Genomic DNA, 18,480 nt, shown 5'->3' on the forward strand with positions numbered 1-18,480 from the left:
GAAGGCCTGGCACAGCGTCCAGACCTGAGGGAGCTCAGGAGGGAGCCATGTGCAGATCCAGGCAAGGTCCTGGGGCCAGTCTCTGCTCCAACACCACCAATTCCCACTACAGGCCTGGGAGGAGTCTGAAGCACTTTCTGGGCTAGGACTTGTGGTTTTATGAAGTCATTAGGAGCAGATGTGGAAAGGGAGAAGATTTCTCTTTAATGAGCTGGCAACTTGGCAAACTTTGGATTTCAGCAACTCCTCAAGTTCATAATTGACTTGGCCTTTATCCCAAGTGGATGTTTTGCTCCAGGGAAAATTCTGCCCTAGAGGTGAGCCCAATTAGCCTGCCCCCGTGGTGGGCAGCCTGGAGGAGTAACAGCCACAATCTAGTTGCCTGATTTCCACAATTTCCTGCCCTTCCCCTCCCTCACTGTATGCTAGCCCCGGAAAGTAACTCATAATAGGACACTCTTCCCACAGTTCAGAGTTTTGAACACAGATTATTTTCAAATTCTGACAAAGCCAACTTACATTTTTAAAAATTGTTTCTGGTTAGTTTGAAATGTTCCCTAACCCATGTGTAGCTAAAAGCTGGGGTAGAATCAAGGGAAACAAGGTGGTCTTTCTTGACCAACATCTGCTTTAGAATCTCCTATCAGCTTTTAGCACTTCAAATAACCTTCCAGGTTAAACCTTTGATCTCTATCATTTGCTCCCTTGGATTATAGCTGGAAGAGAGTGTTCATAACCCACCCTGCCACCTGCTACAGGACCACCTGCCCAGGTACAGTCTGCTTCTTCGATTCTCTAGCTCTTTCTGGCCCCTGGCACTTGGCTGGCCTCTAAAGGGGTGTTTGCACTCTAGGAGCAGAGAGTGGGGTGGGAACCAGCCCTGGGGCGGAGAGACATGGCATTTCAGAGGCAGAGGAACATGTTCAAACTGTATTCATTCCTCCTTTGCTCGGTGGTATTTTTCACTAAGAACGGACAGGAGACTTTGGAATAGCCTTCCTTCACCAGTGCCCCTTGCATTGACAAGATGCAGAGGAGGGCGCACATTGAGCACCAGCTTTGCAGACAGAAAGCCTCACATCCAGCACCAAACTCCAGGCCAGACACTTAAGCCTGTTTCCTCCACTGTGAAACAGGGATAATGGTTGTCCCTTGTCTGGAATCCCCATTTCCTTACACGGTGTGATAGGGGGTATCCCATCATCAGTGGGATCCTGGCGAAGATTCAGTAGGTAATGCTCACAGGAGTGCTTCATCAGCTCCAAAGTCCCACGCAGTCAGACTTACCAATACCATTAGGCATCATTCAACCTGTTCCTCAGTGGGTCTCCTTGCTCCTCATCCAGGGGTCTAGTGCCGCCCCTTCCTGCCCACTGACCTGGGAGTACAGAAATTACACTCAGGTGTGTTGGTATCAGTCCCCCATGGATTTGCTTCTCCTGATGAGGCAAGGAGCACATATCCTGGAAGCAGAGCCAGTGATGCTCCCATCCCCGGGTTTGGTGATCGCCTGGGCATCCTGTTGTAAAGTTCCCACATTTCTGGAACACAGCAGAAAGTGAAAGATGGGGTTTTTTTTGCTCGGAAACTAAAGTTGGAGCACATAAGGCTTTGGAACCACAGTGACTTGGGTCTGAGTCCCAGCTCTACCCCTTTCCAGCTGTCTGATCTTCACGTGACTTCTAGTCATTGAGCTTCAGTTCTCCCATCCAAAACGTCTTTATAGGATGCACCCCATTGGGCAGTGAGGTGAGATCATGCATGTGTGGTGCTTAGCACAGTACCTAGCACGTACTAGCTGCCCAGTGAAAGGCCAGAGTGGGTGCTGTTGTTGAGTTCCCCAGTCATTTCCATGATACACCAGAGGACAGAACAGCAGGCCGGGGTGCCCGCAGTGAGCCTCAGTAATTACTGCCATCGCACAGCATACACTTTAATTTCAGTGAACAAGTAGTATATCAGCATTTGTCTGTAGAAAGGACAGAAATCACCAGTTCTAGCAGTAACCACACTCAGCTACTTAGTAAGCCCCTTGAATATAAGACACATGAATTCATGAAGATCCTGTCTGTTGTCTCTAACTCTGGGAGGACGGTCATGTGGTATTATCTGCATTTTACAGGAATTGATAAGGAAATTGACCAGGAGCTTACATACTGACTATAGGGGATCACAGGACACTTCAGAATGGGCCCAATTTTGACATGGGCCGTGGTTTCCTGTGCAAAATATCCCCTTTAAAAGAGACGTTGCCCAGAATCTGGACCTCACATCCAAAACCAAATACTGTCTATACCTATTATGGCGTGTTTGCCTGGTGCCAGGCTTTATGCTAAGACTTTCCATGGGTTAGTTTGAGTAATCCTCGTAATAGTACCATGGGACAAGTCTTCATCATCCCTTCTTGGAAGAGGATACTGGGCTGGCTGCAGTGAATTAAGGTGCCCGGAAAGGCTCGCTGTTTTGCTGTGTCAGCCTGCAGAGGCCGTTAAGGACAACCATATAGAACTTGAGGAAGCACCTCCTGTGCCGCGGTGTTCCCTGTCTTGTGACACCTGCGTGGTCACCGTGATGCTGCTGCAGTCTTCATCCTTATTGAGCCTGGGTCCAACACCAGTTCATCGTCACGGCCATCTCTAGACCTCAGCGGGCGGGGGTAATGAAGGGATGTTAATGCCGTTCCCTAGCGCTGCCATAACAAACTACCACAGTCTAGGGGCGTAAACAACAGAAACTGACTTTCTCATGGTTCTGGAGGCTGGGAGTCCAAGATCAAGGTGTCAGCAGGTTCTGTTTCTTCGGAGGCCTCTCTGCTTGGCTTACAGATGGCCGTCCTCTCCCTGTATCCTTAGGTGGCCTTCCTTCTGCGCACATCTCTAGGGGATCTTCCTCTTATGAGTCAGACTGGATTAGGGCCCATCCTATGAGCTCATTTAGCCTTAATGAACTCTTTAAAGGCCCTCTCTCCAAATACAGTCACATTCCAAGGTACCGAGGGTTAGGACTAATACACATGAATTTGGAGGCCATAACAGTCCAGGGCCCATTGGCACCGCCCCAATGAGCCTGTAATTCACAAAAGGCCTTACGGAGCCTGCCACCAAGTGTCCTTTACACCCACACCCAGCCCCTCCTTTATGTACCTCATTTGCTTTCCTTGCCCTCTTTGCCACAGGTGTTGTGGCTGGGTACCTAGTGGTCTTGGGGGAAGGAGGGAGCTGGGCCCTGGTGGGGCAGGCTGGGCTGCTAGACTCCCACCTCTGCACAAACCCTTTCATGCATCTGAGCTGGCATGCGAGGCTGTTAACAGGCATCTCTTTGATAGACCCTTGTGACTCACAGCCCTGTCAGAATGGAGGCACATGTGTTCCAGAAGGACTGGACAGGTACCACTGCCTCTGTCCACCAGCCTTCGGAGTGGGGGCTAACTGCGGTACGTATGCAGGGGACTTCCAAGGCTGGCCATTGGGGAGCAGTGGGGCCTGGGCTCCTGCTATCCACTTCCCATCCCGCTAGCTCCTAGTTAGAAATGGGGCCTTGAGTGTTGCTAAGCCCAATTATGGGCTGATGGCAGTCTGACTCTGAAGCCTGGTCCTGGGCAGAGTCTCTTCTCCCCTCTCCTAGGAAAAGGAGCAAGGAGCCTAAACCCTTTTTGGTCTTAAAGGTATGACATAAAGATTATGATAGGCTTTTACCCTGTAGGGTTGTTGAGAGTTTTAAATAAGGTAGACATAAAGTGCTTTGTCACCATGCTTGACATATAGTAGGAACTTGTTAAAGAACTTTAAAAAATATATATATATATACATATATATATATTATTGTAAAAGAATTTTAATAACTTTAAAAATCTAGTGCTGGGTCAACTGGAGATCTATATAGAAGAACTAAATCTTGACCCCCTACCTCACAAGCTATGCACAAATCAATTCCAGGTGGATCACAGATCTAAATATAAAAGGCAAAGCAGTGAAGCCTCTAGAAGAAAACATAGGAGCATATCTTCATGATTTGAGGTAGACAAAGATTTCTCAAACAGGATGCAAGAAGCGCTGACCATAAGGGAGGAAAGATCTAGATCCCATTTTAACTTTTAAAAAGGTGGTCAGAGGGAGACCCATAATGAGAGCCAGGAGGCAGAGCTGTGTCTGACCCCGTCTGACTCTGTGACGAGATCCCCGGCCCCTGCGGCCCCTGCCACCTCGTCCCTCTGCCCCGTCTCCCTGCTGGGAGGGAGGATTCTCCTGCTGGGTTTGGCGTCTGGGCATCTCTAGGGTGGCCGTAGCGTGACCGGCGGCTGCTGTGACCCAGCAGCCCCGAAGCTGAGCGTGGAATGCAGGATCGACGTCCTCTTCCTGCTGGCCAGCTCAGCGGGCACCACCCCCGAGGGCTTCCTGCGGGCCAAGGCCTTCGTGAAGCGGTTTGTGCAGGCGTCGCTGAGCGAGGACTCCCGGGCCCGCGTGGGGGTGGCCCGGTACAGCGGGGAGCTGGCGGTGGCCGTGCCCGTGGGCGAGTACCAGGACGTGCCGGACCTGCTCAGGAGCCTCGACGGCGTTCCGTTCAGCGGCGGCGCCACCCTGACCGGCAGCGCCTTGCGGCGGGCGGCCGAGCTCGGCTTTGGGAGCGCCGCCAGGACGGGCCAGGACCGTCCCCGCAGAGTGCTGGTCCTGCTCACGGAGTCACCCTCCCAGGACGAGGTGGCCGGCCCCGCGCGCCACGCCAGGGCCCGGGAGCTGCTCCTGCTGGCCGTGGGCACCGAGGCCGTGCGCGCAGAGCTAGAGGAGCTCACAGGCAGCCCGGAGCGCGTCCTGGTCTACGCTGGCCCGCAGGACCTGTTCCGCCGAGTCCCTGAGCTGCGGGAGAAGCTGTGCAGCAGGCCGCAGCCAGGTGAGGGCCCGGTGCTCGGCAGTAGTGGGCGTCCTCGGGTAAGACGTTAACAAGGTACATTTGTCGGGATTAAAGAACCCACGGGGCGCCTGCGTGGCTCAGTGGTTGAGCATCTGCCTTGGGCTCAGGTCGTGATCCTGGGATCCTGGGATCCTGGGATCGAGTCCTGTATCCGGCTTCCTGCCCGGCTGGATGTCGTTGCTCCCTCTCTGTCTGCCTCTACCCCTGCTCATGCTTTTCTTTCTCACACACTCTTTCTCTTAAAAATATATATAATTTTTTTTTTTTAAAGAGACTTTCTTAGTTTTTACCTAGTGACCTTTCATTGTTCCAAGGATTCTTTCTAGGTCCCTGCATTCAGCTAGTCATCGTGTTGTCTTAGGCTCCTCTTAGATATTCCTTGTGGTGGAGTGGTTTTTAAACACCCTTAAGTCTGATCCACTCACTCCCTACCTAAACCTTCCTGCTGGCTCCCTTCTGCCTTGGAATAAAACCCGAACTCCTCCTGGCCTCTGAGAACTCCGTGTGGTTGGTCCCTCAGACCTCTCTGCAGCCCCTGCATGGGGTGAAGGTGGGGGAGCGGCCACTCAGCCCCCTCCCTGCCTTAGACGCGCCACCCAGCCCTCAGCTTACTCTTACTCCTCCCAGAGAGACCCTGACCCCTTCTCCCAATCTACTTATGTCACGGCTCCTGCAGATCCCTTGCATAATACCCTTTCTCCCCACCCATGCCTGGTCATGGGATTTGTGATTCTGCGTTAGTTTCATATCTGTCCCATTGAGGGGAGGCATGGGCCCATTTTGTCCACTTGGTATAATTAGTGCATGGAGTACAGTGCATGGAAGGTGCTCAGTAACGGGATGGATGAGGGCGCCCAGAGCTCAGTGGCTTACAGAGGACAGACGTTTATTTCTGTCACAGTTCAGAAGTGAATGGCTGCAGCCAGCAGGGTGGCTTGGGTATCTTGTGGTTCCACCTCTAGATCACTGTTTCTCTGCCAGCTAGAAGTGGGGAGAAGGGAAGTGGAAGGCAAGTAGCTTCCTTTTGAGGACGGATTTCAGAAACTACAATTTTCAACCATGTCCAATCAGATAGAACTTAGATACATGGCCACACCTGTCTGCTGGGGAGTCTGGGAATGTGGGCTAGCCTGGCTTTCCTGTGCCCTTATATCTTAGGAGAGGGTGGAGGACGGCCACTGACCCGACCTAGGCAGCCCCTCTTTTGCTGGCCTGGTCCAGAGGAGGGGCTCTGCTGGGCACAGCCTGCCCCCAGGCTCACTCTGTTTGTTCCTCACAGGCTGCCGGACACAGTCGCTGGACCTTCTCTTCATGTTGGATGCCTCAGCCTCAGTGGGACCCGAGAACTTCGCCCAGATGCAGAGCTTTGTGAGAAGCTGCATGCTCCAGTTTGAGGTGAACCCAGATGTGACGCAGGTCGGCCTGGTGGTGTACGGCAGCCAGGTCCAGACAGCCTTCGGGCTGGACGCCCATCTCACCCGTGCGGCGGTGCTGCGGGCCATGAGCCAGGCCCCCTACCTGGGCGGGGCAGGCTCTGCAGGCACAGCCTTGCTGCACGTCTACGACAAAGTGATGACCGTCCAGAGGGGCGCCCGGCCTGGCGTCCCCAAGGCTGTGGTGGTGCTCACAGGTGGGATGGGCACGGAGGATGCAGCTGTCCCTGTCCAGAAGCTGAGGAACAATGGCATCTCTGTGCTGGTGGTGGGCGTGGGGCCTGTCCTGAGGGAGGCACTGCGGAGGCTCGCAGGTCCCCGGGATGCCCTGATCCACGTGGCCACCTACGCAGACCTGAGGTACCACCAGGATACACTCATCCACTGGATATGTGGAGGTGAGTGGGGGAGTCCCTGGCCTACGGTGTCCCATCCCCCCCAGGGGAACTCAGCCTGAGCCCTCAGGTACCAGGTTGCAAGGATGGCAGTGCCTCCCAGCTACCCCATGCTTTCTGAGTGCTGGGTTCTGTGCTAACCTCCCCGCTCACATAAAACACTGCAGTGGGCACAGCTGGCCCCATCTGATGGTGCAGAGAGTTTAAGTGACCCCAGTACCTCTCCCCAAACTCGAGAATTTTTGCACTTCATTGGAACAGAAGACCTTGCTAGGATACCTACAGATTCCCCCAGGAATCTAAGGACCCGGCTAACATTGACCTATAGTGATGACAGAGCTAGGAACAAACCCAGCCAGGCCAGCCTGGCCCCAAGGCATCTTTTTGCCAGTGACCCCCTTTCTGTCTCTTTAAAAGTGTATCCATAATAGTAAACACTGTTGTGTGCACAGCACATTTGAGAGATGAGAGTCTCTGTGTACAGTAGGTGAGCCAGGTGAAAGTTGGGTCTCTGACCTAGCCAAGTAGAATGGGCCACCAACCATGTGCTGACACTGAGAGGTGTGAGACATTCTTCTGTGGCCTCACCACTGTCCTGGGCTTTTTTTTTTTTTTTTAAGATTTTATTTATTTATTCATGAGCGACACAGATAGAGAGGCAGAGACACAGGCAGAGGGAGAAGCAGGCTCCATTCAGGGAGCCCAGTGCGGGACTCCAGGATCAAACCCTGAGCGGAAGGCAGACACTTGACTGCTGACCCACCCCGGCGTCCCTGTCCTGGGCTTCTTTGGTGGGGGGGCCTTGGGGCTGACCCAGGCTGGGCCCGCTGGGCCCGTTCTCTCTTGTAGAAGCCAAGCGGCCAGTCAGCCTATGCAAACCCAGCCCGTGCCTGCATGAGGGCACCTGCGTCCTACAGAACGGAAGCTACCGCTGCGAGTGCCAGGATGGCTGGCAGGGCCCCCACTGTGGGAACCGTAAGTGGGGCTCTGGCTCTGCCTGTGGGGCATGGCAGGGGGGTGGGGGGCAGGGGCCTTCAGACCTACTGAGCCCTAGGGACTCAGCTGAAGTCAGGGTCTGAGGTGTTCGTTCAGCAGAAGGCCACCTGCAATTGTCTGTTCATTCCCGCATGAAATATTCGGTGGGGGGGGGCCGCCCACATCCCAGGTGCTGTGCTGGGGGCACGACGAGAAGCTCTGCCCTCCTGGAGCTCCCATGCCAGTGGGGGAGACGGGCAGTGAATAAGAACAACCTGCAGTGTGGTGGTGCTAGGCGTATGTGAGAAAAACAGCGGGTGGGAGGAGGGTCTCCAGAGAGGCCTGTGTTGGGAGCACGGTGGGGGTGGAGTGGCTGGAAGACAGGATGAGGGCACAGGTGCGGTGGGTGGGTAGGTAGAGGGTGCTGGAGTGTTTCTCTCTGCTCACTAAGATGGGAGGAGGCACTGGTGGTAGGAGCCGAGAGCAGTCACAGTCCAGGAGAGAAGGGGTCTGCACCAGACAGTCCATCACGGTGGGCAGCATTATGGCTTCCTAGGGCTCCTGCTCATGAATTTCAAGTTAGAGGAGCCAGCGACCAGAAGAAGACACCCCTCAGAGCTTTAGATTTTCAGCCACCAGCAGAGTGTGGCTTCCTGTGGCTGGACCTGAAGGCAATCAGATAGGCCTCTGATCTCGTTTCTGCTTGGGCTGTGGAGGGAGAGAGACATGCAGGGGTGCACAGGCTGCCCGCTGGTGAGGAGAGGACTCGGACCCTCCTCCTGTCCTCAAGGTTCACTTCTCTCCCAGGGTCCTTGAGAGGAGACGCCCCCAAGGCACGCGGCTCCCGCCGAGAACCCGCAGGAGGGCAGTAGCCCTACCCTTCCTCGGCAACTGCCCAGAAGGCCTTGGTGCCCGACCCTGAGAGCACGCCTGCCCTGTCCTGTCCTGTCTCCCCGGGTCCTCTGAGCGTCTGCCTCTAGCTCTGTGCGGAACCCTCCTGCCCACTCCCTCAGTCACAGAGAAGAGCTGTCCCTACTGCAGACCACACTGCTTGGGGACACAGTAGCAGCTGATCCCACTACTAATGCAGATGTTGAAAAGTCGTGATGCGTAAGTAAATACCTACTTTCTGTACCTGGACCATGCCCTGGTGAGCTTGTTTCCTCTGCCAACTTCCCCTGAGGAGAAGCTAAAGGAGCTTGGAGACTTTTGATGGCCTGTTTGAAAGCTCGCTTTGCAAAAAAAAAAAAAAAAAAAGAAAAAAAGAAAGCTCGCTTTGCACATAACAAATGCTAAATAGAACGCTGTTGGGATGGTAATGCTCAGGAGGAGGCATGGACTAGAGTGTCATTTGGACCACTGAAGCCATAGCATTTCAAGATTGGAAAACTGTGGACCTTTTCATATGTCTTTTCCCAAAGATATCCAAGTGGATTTGCTTTTAGTTTGAGAAGGGACTTGAGTGGCATTTGTGACTTTTGGTGACTGTGACAAAGACCTAGAAAAACTCTGGACTGGAATATGACCACTAACTTGTTTGACTACGGGGAAGGGGCTGAGCATGCAAATCGTCCTGGTCTCCAGGGGCCAGATGACATTGGCCTGTGTCCTGGGCTACATTCCCTTGGAAGGACTTGCTTGAGGGATTACTGAGGGGGGCTCATTGTGGGGTGCTTATTGCTTGTCCTCAAGGATTGAATTTTTAGTAGCACAAGGAGTGGAATTCTTAAACTCCGCAAATAAGGCATAAAGAAACTTTAGAGGGTATTGGCTTTTTGAAGCATCGATCTTCTGTTGTCTAGGTGATTTTGCTTTTCATGTCTGGTTTTGAAAGGAATACTTTAAGAAATGCTGTTGGTTATTTCACAGGACCCCGTGTGGCAAGAAGGCTCAGTTGGGACATTTTTCTGGCAAACTAGGAACTCACCCAAGCAGTTTTTAGGGAACACTTCTTCCCCTTGTTTGGATTTGGGTTTTCAGTAGAAACCTTTGTAGAGCTGTGTCCTAAATCCAGACACTTTATCCTGACTCTTCTTTTTAATGGAAATAACGTAAAGGTTTTTACATGCAAATATTCAAGGCTACTTTGATTTAAAGTACTGGAAGAGGTCATCCAGAGGCTGCTGTTAGACATTACAAAGGAAAGGTCCAGCAGTACTAAGTGTAGTTATGACAGTCATTGGTGTTCAAGGAATATTTTCACTCCCATGATTACCTAGAACATGCCAGAAGGTGACATCAGAGCACGGTCACATGTCCACCTGGCAGGTGCTGAGAGGTGATGTCAAAGAACTTACATGAACCCACTGTCTTTAAATTAACAGCAATTTCATCATTTTATAGTGTAGGCTCTTTGACTTGGTCAGGGCTCCATTTGAATTGCTTCAACCTAAAAAAACACACCACAGAATGGTGGGCTCTGGGCATACACGTGAAAGGCTCTATTTTTAGGTCTCAGCCCTCGAGCCATTTTTTTTTTTTTTTGGACTTTTTCTATGGAAGGTGCCACTGAATACTTCAACCCTCTCTGTACCCCAGTAGTGATACAGGTAAGTCCTTTCTTTTTAAAGAAACTGACCTTTAATTCCACAAGTAACATACAAATTTGTTCTTGGAAAAATTAAACTGCAGATAGGACATCAATCTTTTATGTTCTGAATGGCCCTGATTCCAGCCAACTTGCTGGATGCTCTAGTCCTAATAGTTAATTCTCTTTTATAGAAAGATATTTATAAATAATGAGACTCCTCTCTTCCTTTTGATGTTTATACCAGGAACTTCTCTTGTCAGCTTGCATTGTCTAGGACCTAGGAATAATGTTTTAAAAAGTAGTGGTATCTGTTTCTGGAACTGAAGGGATCTTCCATCATTCTATGTTATTTTCTGTGGATTACTTTGTTAGGAGTACTTTATTATTAGAAATACTTTATTTCTCTTCCTGGATTGCTCAGAGCGTTTATTAGGAGTGTTGAGATTTATGGTATGCTTTGTCCACTTCCTTTGAGATGGTGTTGAGATGATGTTTTTAACATTTAATCATCTGTTCATATCATAAATGGCACATTAGTATATTTTTAATTGTTGAACCACCTTTGCTTCCTTGGAGAAATATGATCTGGTCATGATGTGATTCTTTAAACACTGTTGAATTTCATTCAACAATATTAAGGTTTCTCATCTTTGTCCAGAAAATCCGAAGATCTGGTTTTCTTCTGTGATTTGTGTTAGCATTGTTCTGATACCAAATCGCTAACTTTATAAAATGGAAAATACTTATTCCTCAAATGTAAGGCCTTTTTTTCAATTCTGGGATTTAATTTTGCCTTAGCTTGTCTCTTTATTGTATTAGTCATTTCAATGAGCCAGATTTCATCCTTTTTTAAAATAAACACATTCATGCATGGAGCTTTCTTAATTACTCCTTAGGCAAGCTTCCAAGTATTGGTATGTTTCTTTTCCCCAAGCATTATTTATGAGCGTGTCTAACTTCTAGGACCATTGGTTTCCAGCCTCTTATCTGCAGAAACCGATCCTATGTGTTTCGTTTATGTTCTACTGAGAAAATCCTCTTCCAGCCTTACCTGTGCTGCCTGAGTTAAGGAGGCGTCAAGTCTCCTGCTAGGATGGCACCTTGTGCAGTTGTTATTGCACATATTTTGAACTTTAATGTATAAATAACCAAGATGTTTCCCCCTTTAAGGAAGATTTCTACCAGGCACTGCCCCCAAGTCATTCTATGAACTACAAGAAAACCCCAAAATACAATTAATGTTTTATTAAAAAAAAAAATTGAACTCACCACTTGGTAAAGGACACCAAGTGTATATGACAAAGGAAATAAATGCCCTGGGATTAGAAAGATAATAGAAATCGAAAGACCTTTAGTTCTCAGGAGCCAGTGTTAGAGAACTCTGATTGACAAACCCCCAGAAACGAGGCAGGAACCACAGATGAAATGTTTCAATCGGTGTTAAAAAAAAAAAAAAAAAAAAACACACAAAACACTGCATCAGAAGAGAAGACACAAAAAACAGCTCTGCCAATTTTAGGAAGAGGAGGAGAGTCAACCCAAAACAGAATTCACCACATTTTTCTTGGAAGGCGCGTGGACATTAAGCAGGACTTAATGAACTTTTCCCCTAAAAATGGCCCAGCCACAGGACGGCATCTGTAAACAGTGGGTCATCTTTCCTCCTACGCTAATGTAAAAAGTCAGAGCTCAAAAAGATACTTTTTGACACTTTTCACTGTTCTAAATTACAGGATTTTAAACTTTTTCTATATAATACAGCATCACATAAATTTTTATCTAAAGGCAATGGGTTCAGGCCTGCTTTAGGCTGAAAAAAAAAAAGTCCTTAACTTAGTGGGGACAGCCCCTACTACCTCGGCTTGGTCCCACGTAACTTCCCATTACTGTTTCTCAAAAAGCATGTCAGGGATGGCTTTTACACAGGTGGTAGCGATGCTGTTTAAAACCACAGAAGACTGAGCCGCACCTGCTCGTGGTGGAGAGGCGTCGACACATGGAGGAGAGACGACAATCAGGAGTTGGGGTCTCCTGGGTCACCCAAGCCACACGACCAGTGGGATGGGGTCTTGCTACCTTGATTTCTTTTCCACCAAAGTCCCACCATCAGATGCTTTTCACTACTTAAAAAAGCTTGATAAAGCAGTTGATGAAAATTTCAAAGAAGAGACACAGAACACCCCTAACTACAGCAATGTCTTGTTTCCACCCAGGAGCGATTAGGTCTCCCAAGAAGCCTTCTCTTTATTGTTGTAGTATTTCCTCTGGCTCTGAAAATGGACAGAGCCCCCTCTTAGCCAGTGCTCTCCACCCAGAGTACCATAGTCCATCCTTTTTCTTCTGAGCAGACTCACCCTTTCATAGAGTTGCTGCTTTAATGAAGACTTTAACGAAGCTGGATTGTCACCAAGGCCCGTGATGGCAGGAGAGTCTTTAGATGAAGCTTGTTTCCTAACTTGTTCCTTTCTTCTCCCATTCCTAGAGTACCATTCAAATTCCAGCACCCCCCGCCACCCCCCCCAAGAAGGAAAGTTAGTTATCCTATGTAGCAGCCTCCATCTACATAGAACAACGTAAGAAGTATTTTTTTGAAGCACAGAAGCACTGAGGAATAGAGTTGGCAGCTATGTTTCAACCCTTGTCTGTTCACGATTTGGGGCACCTGCTACGAGATTTTGAGGCTGCAGCACAGCAGAGCATGCTGGGAGTGATTGGCAATATTGGCCACAGCAGCAAGGGATTGGCGGCTCACGTGTTTGTGTGGACTGAGTAGTCAGTCATCCGGTGCAGGTGCCTCAAAATATCTCCCGCAGGTAAGCAGGACAGAAATGAGGAGCAGAGTTTGCCAAAAAACAAAAGTTGCTCTGGGCATGTTCTTTACTGTGCACATGAGTAAAAGACTTCTAGCCCTCAGGGAGGAACCCAGGAAGGGCGTCCTGTCCTTGCTTCCACCTTACTGAGCCTTCCACCACCAGTTGGCTCGGGGGCTTTGGGCAAATCCTATCACCTGTCTGAACCTGTTTCTTTACTTTTAAGGGCAGAAGGCCTTTAGAATCACTGACTTTTGATTTGAAAACTGGCCAGCCCCAGCCCGTCTCTGAACTTAGGCTTATTGCCCTGGAACCTACGGATGATCGAGCGGTGGATAGTTGCAGGATCACATGTCCTCAGGCTGTCCGCTAAGAACCCCGGACCCCAGTGCTCGCCTTTCTGGGTGGTCAGAGCCAAAGGCACCGCAGAGCCTCAGCCCCTGCGTGAGAGCAGAGCCCTCTCAGTGCTGGTGCCCGAGGCAGGGAGGTGCTACCCGGGGGGGGGGGGGGGGGGGCACCTCCTCCCACAGCTCTGCCATCCCCCCCCCGGAGGGGCCCCGAAGAAGGCTGCGAGTGACCACTTACCTTCGCTTTCTGGAGGACGGTGCCTTTGCCCGTGACCATGACCGAAAGCGGCCTGTTCTTGAGCGCCGTAGCAGAGTTGACTGGGGTGCAGTCTGGGGCAGGGGTGGGGGTGGCAGCTTTGGGCTGTAGCGGCGAGAGGAGCACAAGGCCTCAGCCCAGGGCAGGGCATGGGACCCGCCTCCCCCAGCCCCGCGCCACGGACTCCCGCCGCTCACCCGGGGGCTCACGCTCTCCAGGTGGGTGGTGTCCACGGTGGTGCCCAGCGTCACGGGCCCGGCCTCCGCCTTCTTCAGGTTGTCCTTCACCTCCACGATATTGAGCTCGAGGTCCACACGCCTTCTCTCCTCGACCCTGCACTCCTCATCGATTTCCTTCAGCTTCTGCTCCAGGCTGGCCAGGACCCCCTTGTCTGCGGAGGGAATTAAGCTGGCTGCGGGGAGCGGCACCCCAGGGCGGGTGGGGCCCAGTTCCAGCCCCGGCACCCAGAGTTGGGCCCCATGTTAGCATTCTGCAAAGGCTGAAGGAATACGCTGTGGGAAGACGGCTCTGCCTTCACAGGAGGGCATGCGTCTGAGGTATAGAACCTTCTGGTAGGTTCTTAGGGGCTCTCAGTTGTTTCGATACTGGCTACTGTGGCAGCAACCCCCCCAGGGAGAGAGCAGCTTTATTAGTGACCCTTGGAGGATGGCTGTGCTGTTCCCACCTGGCCTACATAGTCCCCTCAGTCCTTCTGGCGCTCAGGGCTCCCCTAAGCCCATTGGGAGCTCATTGAGAGCGGTGGTCCCCAGCCCTGGCTCTTCCTCAGTCCTGTTTTATTCTCACCCTGGAGTTCTCAGGTTGGTACTGAAGCTCCAGGAACCGACGGCTCAGAGCTCATTGCTAGGGGAGCCCATGGTGCCATGTGGCTTCAAGTAGAGTCCCAAGCCAACAGCCACTGAGATGACTTATGCCCTGTTTCCAAGCCCAGGGTGAGTACCCCCCCTCCCACCACCATCAGCCCTTGTCCAAGGGCAGGCAGGCACAGGGCTCACTGTGAAAGAAAAATTCACAGAGAACAAGCTGAGAAGATGTTAACGATGGTTCTGGACCCGGACTCTCAGAATTACTTTCCTATGCTCTGTGGACTTACTGGCCTAGGATCTTCAGGGCTGCTTTGCCAGGAGAATAAACCATAGTGGAAGTTTTCTCCTGTCCAGAAAACCCACATGGGAGAGAAAGGGTGGGGGATCCCTGGCCCTGCCTCACCGCCCAGCTCACGCCCCAGGTTTGCAAGGACTGTCGGGGATAAGCCTCTGGTCACTCTGGTTAGCACATGTCCCAGCTCTGCACTGTTGGCTGGGTAGAAAGGACATCTCCTTTCCTCTGCGCACCAGCAGCCAACACCACTGAGCCTTTGAAACCAGTGGCACAAATTTATAGACAGCAGATTAGTGGTTGCCTAGGGAACTGAGGGTCGGGGGAGGGTGGGAGGGAGGATGACCACTAATGAGTATGAGTGGTGAGATGTTCTGAGGGTCACTGGTGCTGGTGGCACAGATCTGGGAAGATACTAAACACCACCATGGTGTTGTACAATGTAAGTGGGTGGGTGGTATGGTCTGCGAACTGCATCTTGGTAGAGCTGTTACAGGACAAAGGAAGTGGGTGACTCCAGTGGAAGGAGGTACGGGAGCGCAATCATGTCCTAAGCTTTCCCAGGAGGCGGCTGGGTTTGTCCTCAAACCTGGTTCTGCCAGTTGGGCTTGTGGGTGCAACTGTGCGATTTAATTATTAGGTCAGCACCGAGCTGCACTCTGTAAGTGAAAATGAGGTGCATGCTTCAGAAAGGTCCCATAAAAGGCAAGTTTCTTCTAGGGATGGCTCCTGAGTGATGAGGGGGCAGGATCTGGAAAATCATCTACAAAGACTGATTTCTTTGCAAGAGTCTTAAATTTTTCTACACTGTGAAGAAATGAAGGCTGGAGATGCTGGATGCCGTGGTACAGGTGCAGTTAACGCAGGAAAGGGGGCACAGGCCACGTCTCAGGCAAAGGCCTTGGCACCACGTTAAAAGACGAAATATGTTTAAGTGAAAATAAAACATTATGGGTCTAAACGTGTCATTTTTAGAGATTTCCTCCTCTGACCGTTTTTTTTCCCCACTACCTTCTGGTCCTGTTGACATCAGGTCAGGGGATCTCTATACAGAATAGCAACATTTCAGACAGGGCAGGGGGGAGAACATGGCAGGGGAGCACCCAGCTGCAGCAAAGATTGATGGGGTGACGGCTGAGGGGCTGCAGGCAGGTGCACAGATCAGGATTCTTCCCAAGGAAAGCCCAAGCACTTCCCCGCCCCCGACTCTCCACCCTGGAGTCAGTCCCCTCACCTGTGCATTTTTTTAAAAAAAGATTTTGAGAGAGAGAGAGAGAGAGAGCGCGCAGAAGGAGAGGGAGAAGCAGGCTCCCCTGCAGAGCAGGGCACCTGACACAGGGCTCGATTCAGGGACCTCCAGGATCACGACCCGAGCTGAAGGCAGACGCTTAACCCACTGACCCACCCAGGTGCCCCTCTCACCTGTGCATTTTAACACAGTCTCTCTCAGCTCCCGTTTCTCTTTCCGGAGCTGAGCCAGGTGCCCCCGGATTTCTTCCTTCTTCTTCTCGAGCCTCTCCTTCTCCTCTGTGTACCGTTTCACCTCGGCTTCTGTCCTATTCTTGCCAAGTTTGATCTCTACAGACCCAAAGAGAAGAAGCCCCAGGTCAGCCAGGCTGGGACACAAGGGCCACCCCAACCCACTGCGCAGACTCAGACACAACCCCAGGGCTTCGGCAGTGGGGCAGAGCTAAACACCAGGCCAGCCAGGCAGGGACAGACAAGACAATTGGGCCCACACTTTCTTTGCTATGTGACCTTGGGCAAGTCCCATCACCTCTGAACCTCTATTTCCTCATCTAAAAGGGAAGGATCTAGACTAACTGCCCCAAACCACTTCCAAAACATCCAACTCATCTAGCACAGGCACCTGCAGTGGCCACCCTCAACCTGTCCTTCACAGGAGGGCTGGCGCCAGCTGGGGTGACAGCTGTGGCATCGGGGCAGCTCGACGGGAAGGAGATCTTCTGCTGTTCAGTCTGGATTTTGACTGTTGTGGTTCTCGGGGAAGGCTCCTCAGGGTCTGCACTCTCCTGTTGCGGCGTCTGCTTCAGGAGAAAGCAAACACGGCTCAGCCGGCCCAGGGGCTGTGAGGGCGAGGCTGGCTCACCTGCTGGGGGGCAGCCTCACCTGCAACTCGGGGTTCTCTGGAGACTCGACAAGGGGTTCAGCCAGGGCAGGGCCTGAGTCCGCAGGGGCAGCCTCAGCTGGGGGTTCCAGGTGGGCTGGCGGCGGGGATGGGGTCTGGGCCTGGGCCCCACTGGAGCTGTGCAAAAAGGACTTGACAGGTGTGAGGTCCAGGTAGACTCGGTCGGGCTGGGATTCGCTGGGAGCTTCTGTCACAGGGGCGGCTTCCTCAGGAGTTTCCACCTGCAGAGGGGAGATAGTCTGGTGGCTCTCATCATCGCCTCTGCTCCCTGCGCTATGGAGAGGACACCAGACCTGCCTCCTGTCCCTGCCTCAAGCTGGAGTTTGTGGGGACCCGCCTCTTTGGAAAGCTTCCTCTGAGCTGGACTTATAGACCAGGGCTCAAGTCCAGGGTTTGCCATTCAGGAGGTGGGAGACCCGGGACACAGTACCTAACTGTTCCTGAATCTCATTTCTTGATCTGTAGAGAAGAGACTAGTGGACCTCCTTATCAGGTGGTTAGGATTATTTTTTGTAAGATTTTATTTATTCATAAGATACAGAAAGAGGCAGAGACACAGGCAGAGGGAGAAGCAGGCTCCCTGCAGGGAGACCGATGTGGGACTCGATCCCAAGACCTCAGGATGATGACCTGAGCTGAAGGCAGATGCTCAACCACGGAGCCACCCAGGTGCCCCAGGCGGTTTGGAATAATTCAGATAATCCACAGAAGCCCTCGGCGCAGCAGAGTTCAGTGCCTAGTAAATGGAAGCTGCTTTCGCTAAGATTGTTTATTATCTGTTTGGGCCTCAAAGGTTAATGGTGTCTCTGTTCCCGATCCTGACACCACACCTCACACCAACTAGGATGGTTAACCAGCTATTTTAGCTAGAGAAGTCCCCAAGCCAGGAGCACTGCACAGAACATGGCCTTGTTGCACTAGGTGACTTAGGATCCGCCCATCTTAGGGACAACCTGCTGATCTCTGGCATCGAAGCTTGATGGGAGGAGGATGGGGACAGCCCAGGTCACTGCCCAGCCTGGGTCCTTACCACAGCCGTCAGCTCCGATGTCTCCACGTCATCGTACAGCATCTCCTGGCGGTCTGGTCTGGGCAGGCCGTCGATATAAGTGTTTGGCTCTGAGAACTTTCTCTGCATCAGTCTGGAAGACCCAGCAAGACACGGCAAGAGGAGGATGAGGACAGGGTGGTCAAAGCCACCAGTGGCAGAGGATTCATGACAATGAGAGGTACAGTAGGAGCCAGAGGGCCTGCAGGGGACCCAGGGACTGGCATCGACCTCATTTTCAACTCGTCTATTTAGGGCTATCTCCTCCCTCTCTTCCCAGGGCCTTCTTACTGGAACTCCTAGTTCTGAACTTCTCTTCCAGGAAAACAAACTTCCTTTGCCCCCTACCCCTCCTCCAGATCCTACTGCCTTCTTGCCCAGATTCCTCCCTTATAGGACCTCCTTCCAACCACAAAATCCTTTCTCATTTCATCATCACGATGCACTGGGGTGGCCCAGACCAGGCACTCCCCGCTTTTTGTACAGAAAAGGGAAAGTGGATCCCACTGCAGT

General features: G+C 51.7%; 2 protein-coding genes across 16 annotated transcripts in view; one reads left to right on the forward strand and one right to left on the reverse strand.

Annotated features, from left to right (window-relative positions):
* VWA2 (von Willebrand factor A domain containing 2) overlaps positions 1-11,715 on the forward strand; it is a 47,958-nt gene extending 36,243 nt beyond the window's left edge. The window contains exons 9-14 of the mRNA XM_049103674.1: positions 717-772; positions 3,326-3,433; positions 4,312-4,887; positions 6,188-6,739; positions 7,586-7,711; positions 8,519-11,715. Coding sequence (XP_048959631.1) covers positions 717-772; positions 3,326-3,433; positions 4,312-4,887; positions 6,188-6,739; positions 7,586-7,711; positions 8,519-8,583 — 1,483 coding nt within the window. The 3' untranslated portion in view covers positions 8,584-11,715. The remainder of the gene's footprint in view (positions 1-716; positions 773-3,325; positions 3,434-4,311; positions 4,888-6,187; positions 6,740-7,585; positions 7,712-8,518) is intronic.
* AFAP1L2 (actin filament associated protein 1 like 2) overlaps positions 11,472-18,480 on the reverse strand; it is a 96,670-nt gene continuing 89,661 nt past the window's right edge. For 5 of the 15 annotated variants that reach the window (XM_025467305.3, XM_025467302.3, XM_025467308.3 and 2 more), the window contains 7 exons: positions 17,950-18,061; positions 16,901-17,140; positions 16,641-16,818; positions 16,193-16,348; positions 13,852-14,045; positions 13,637-13,759; positions 12,769-13,491 (listed from right to left, as the gene is read on the reverse strand). In XM_025467305.3, the coding sequence (XP_025323090.1) occupies positions 13,399-13,491; positions 13,637-13,759; positions 13,852-14,045; positions 16,193-16,348; positions 16,641-16,818; positions 16,901-17,140; positions 17,950-18,061 (1,096 nt within the window). In that variant the 3' untranslated portion in view covers positions 12,769-13,398. Of the gene's footprint in view, positions 12,720-12,768; positions 13,492-13,636; positions 13,760-13,851; positions 14,046-16,192; positions 16,349-16,640; positions 16,819-16,900; positions 17,141-17,949; positions 18,062-18,480 lie in introns of those variants that run through there. The other 10 variants (XM_035708176.2, XM_049103105.1, XM_049103109.1 and 7 more) reach the window with 5 other exon arrangements.

This window comes from Canis lupus, chromosome 28 (genome assembly GCF_003254725.2).
Source record: "Canis lupus dingo isolate Sandy chromosome 28, ASM325472v2, whole genome shotgun sequence".
Classification (NCBI taxonomy): domain Eukaryota; kingdom Metazoa; phylum Chordata; class Mammalia; order Carnivora; family Canidae; genus Canis; species Canis lupus.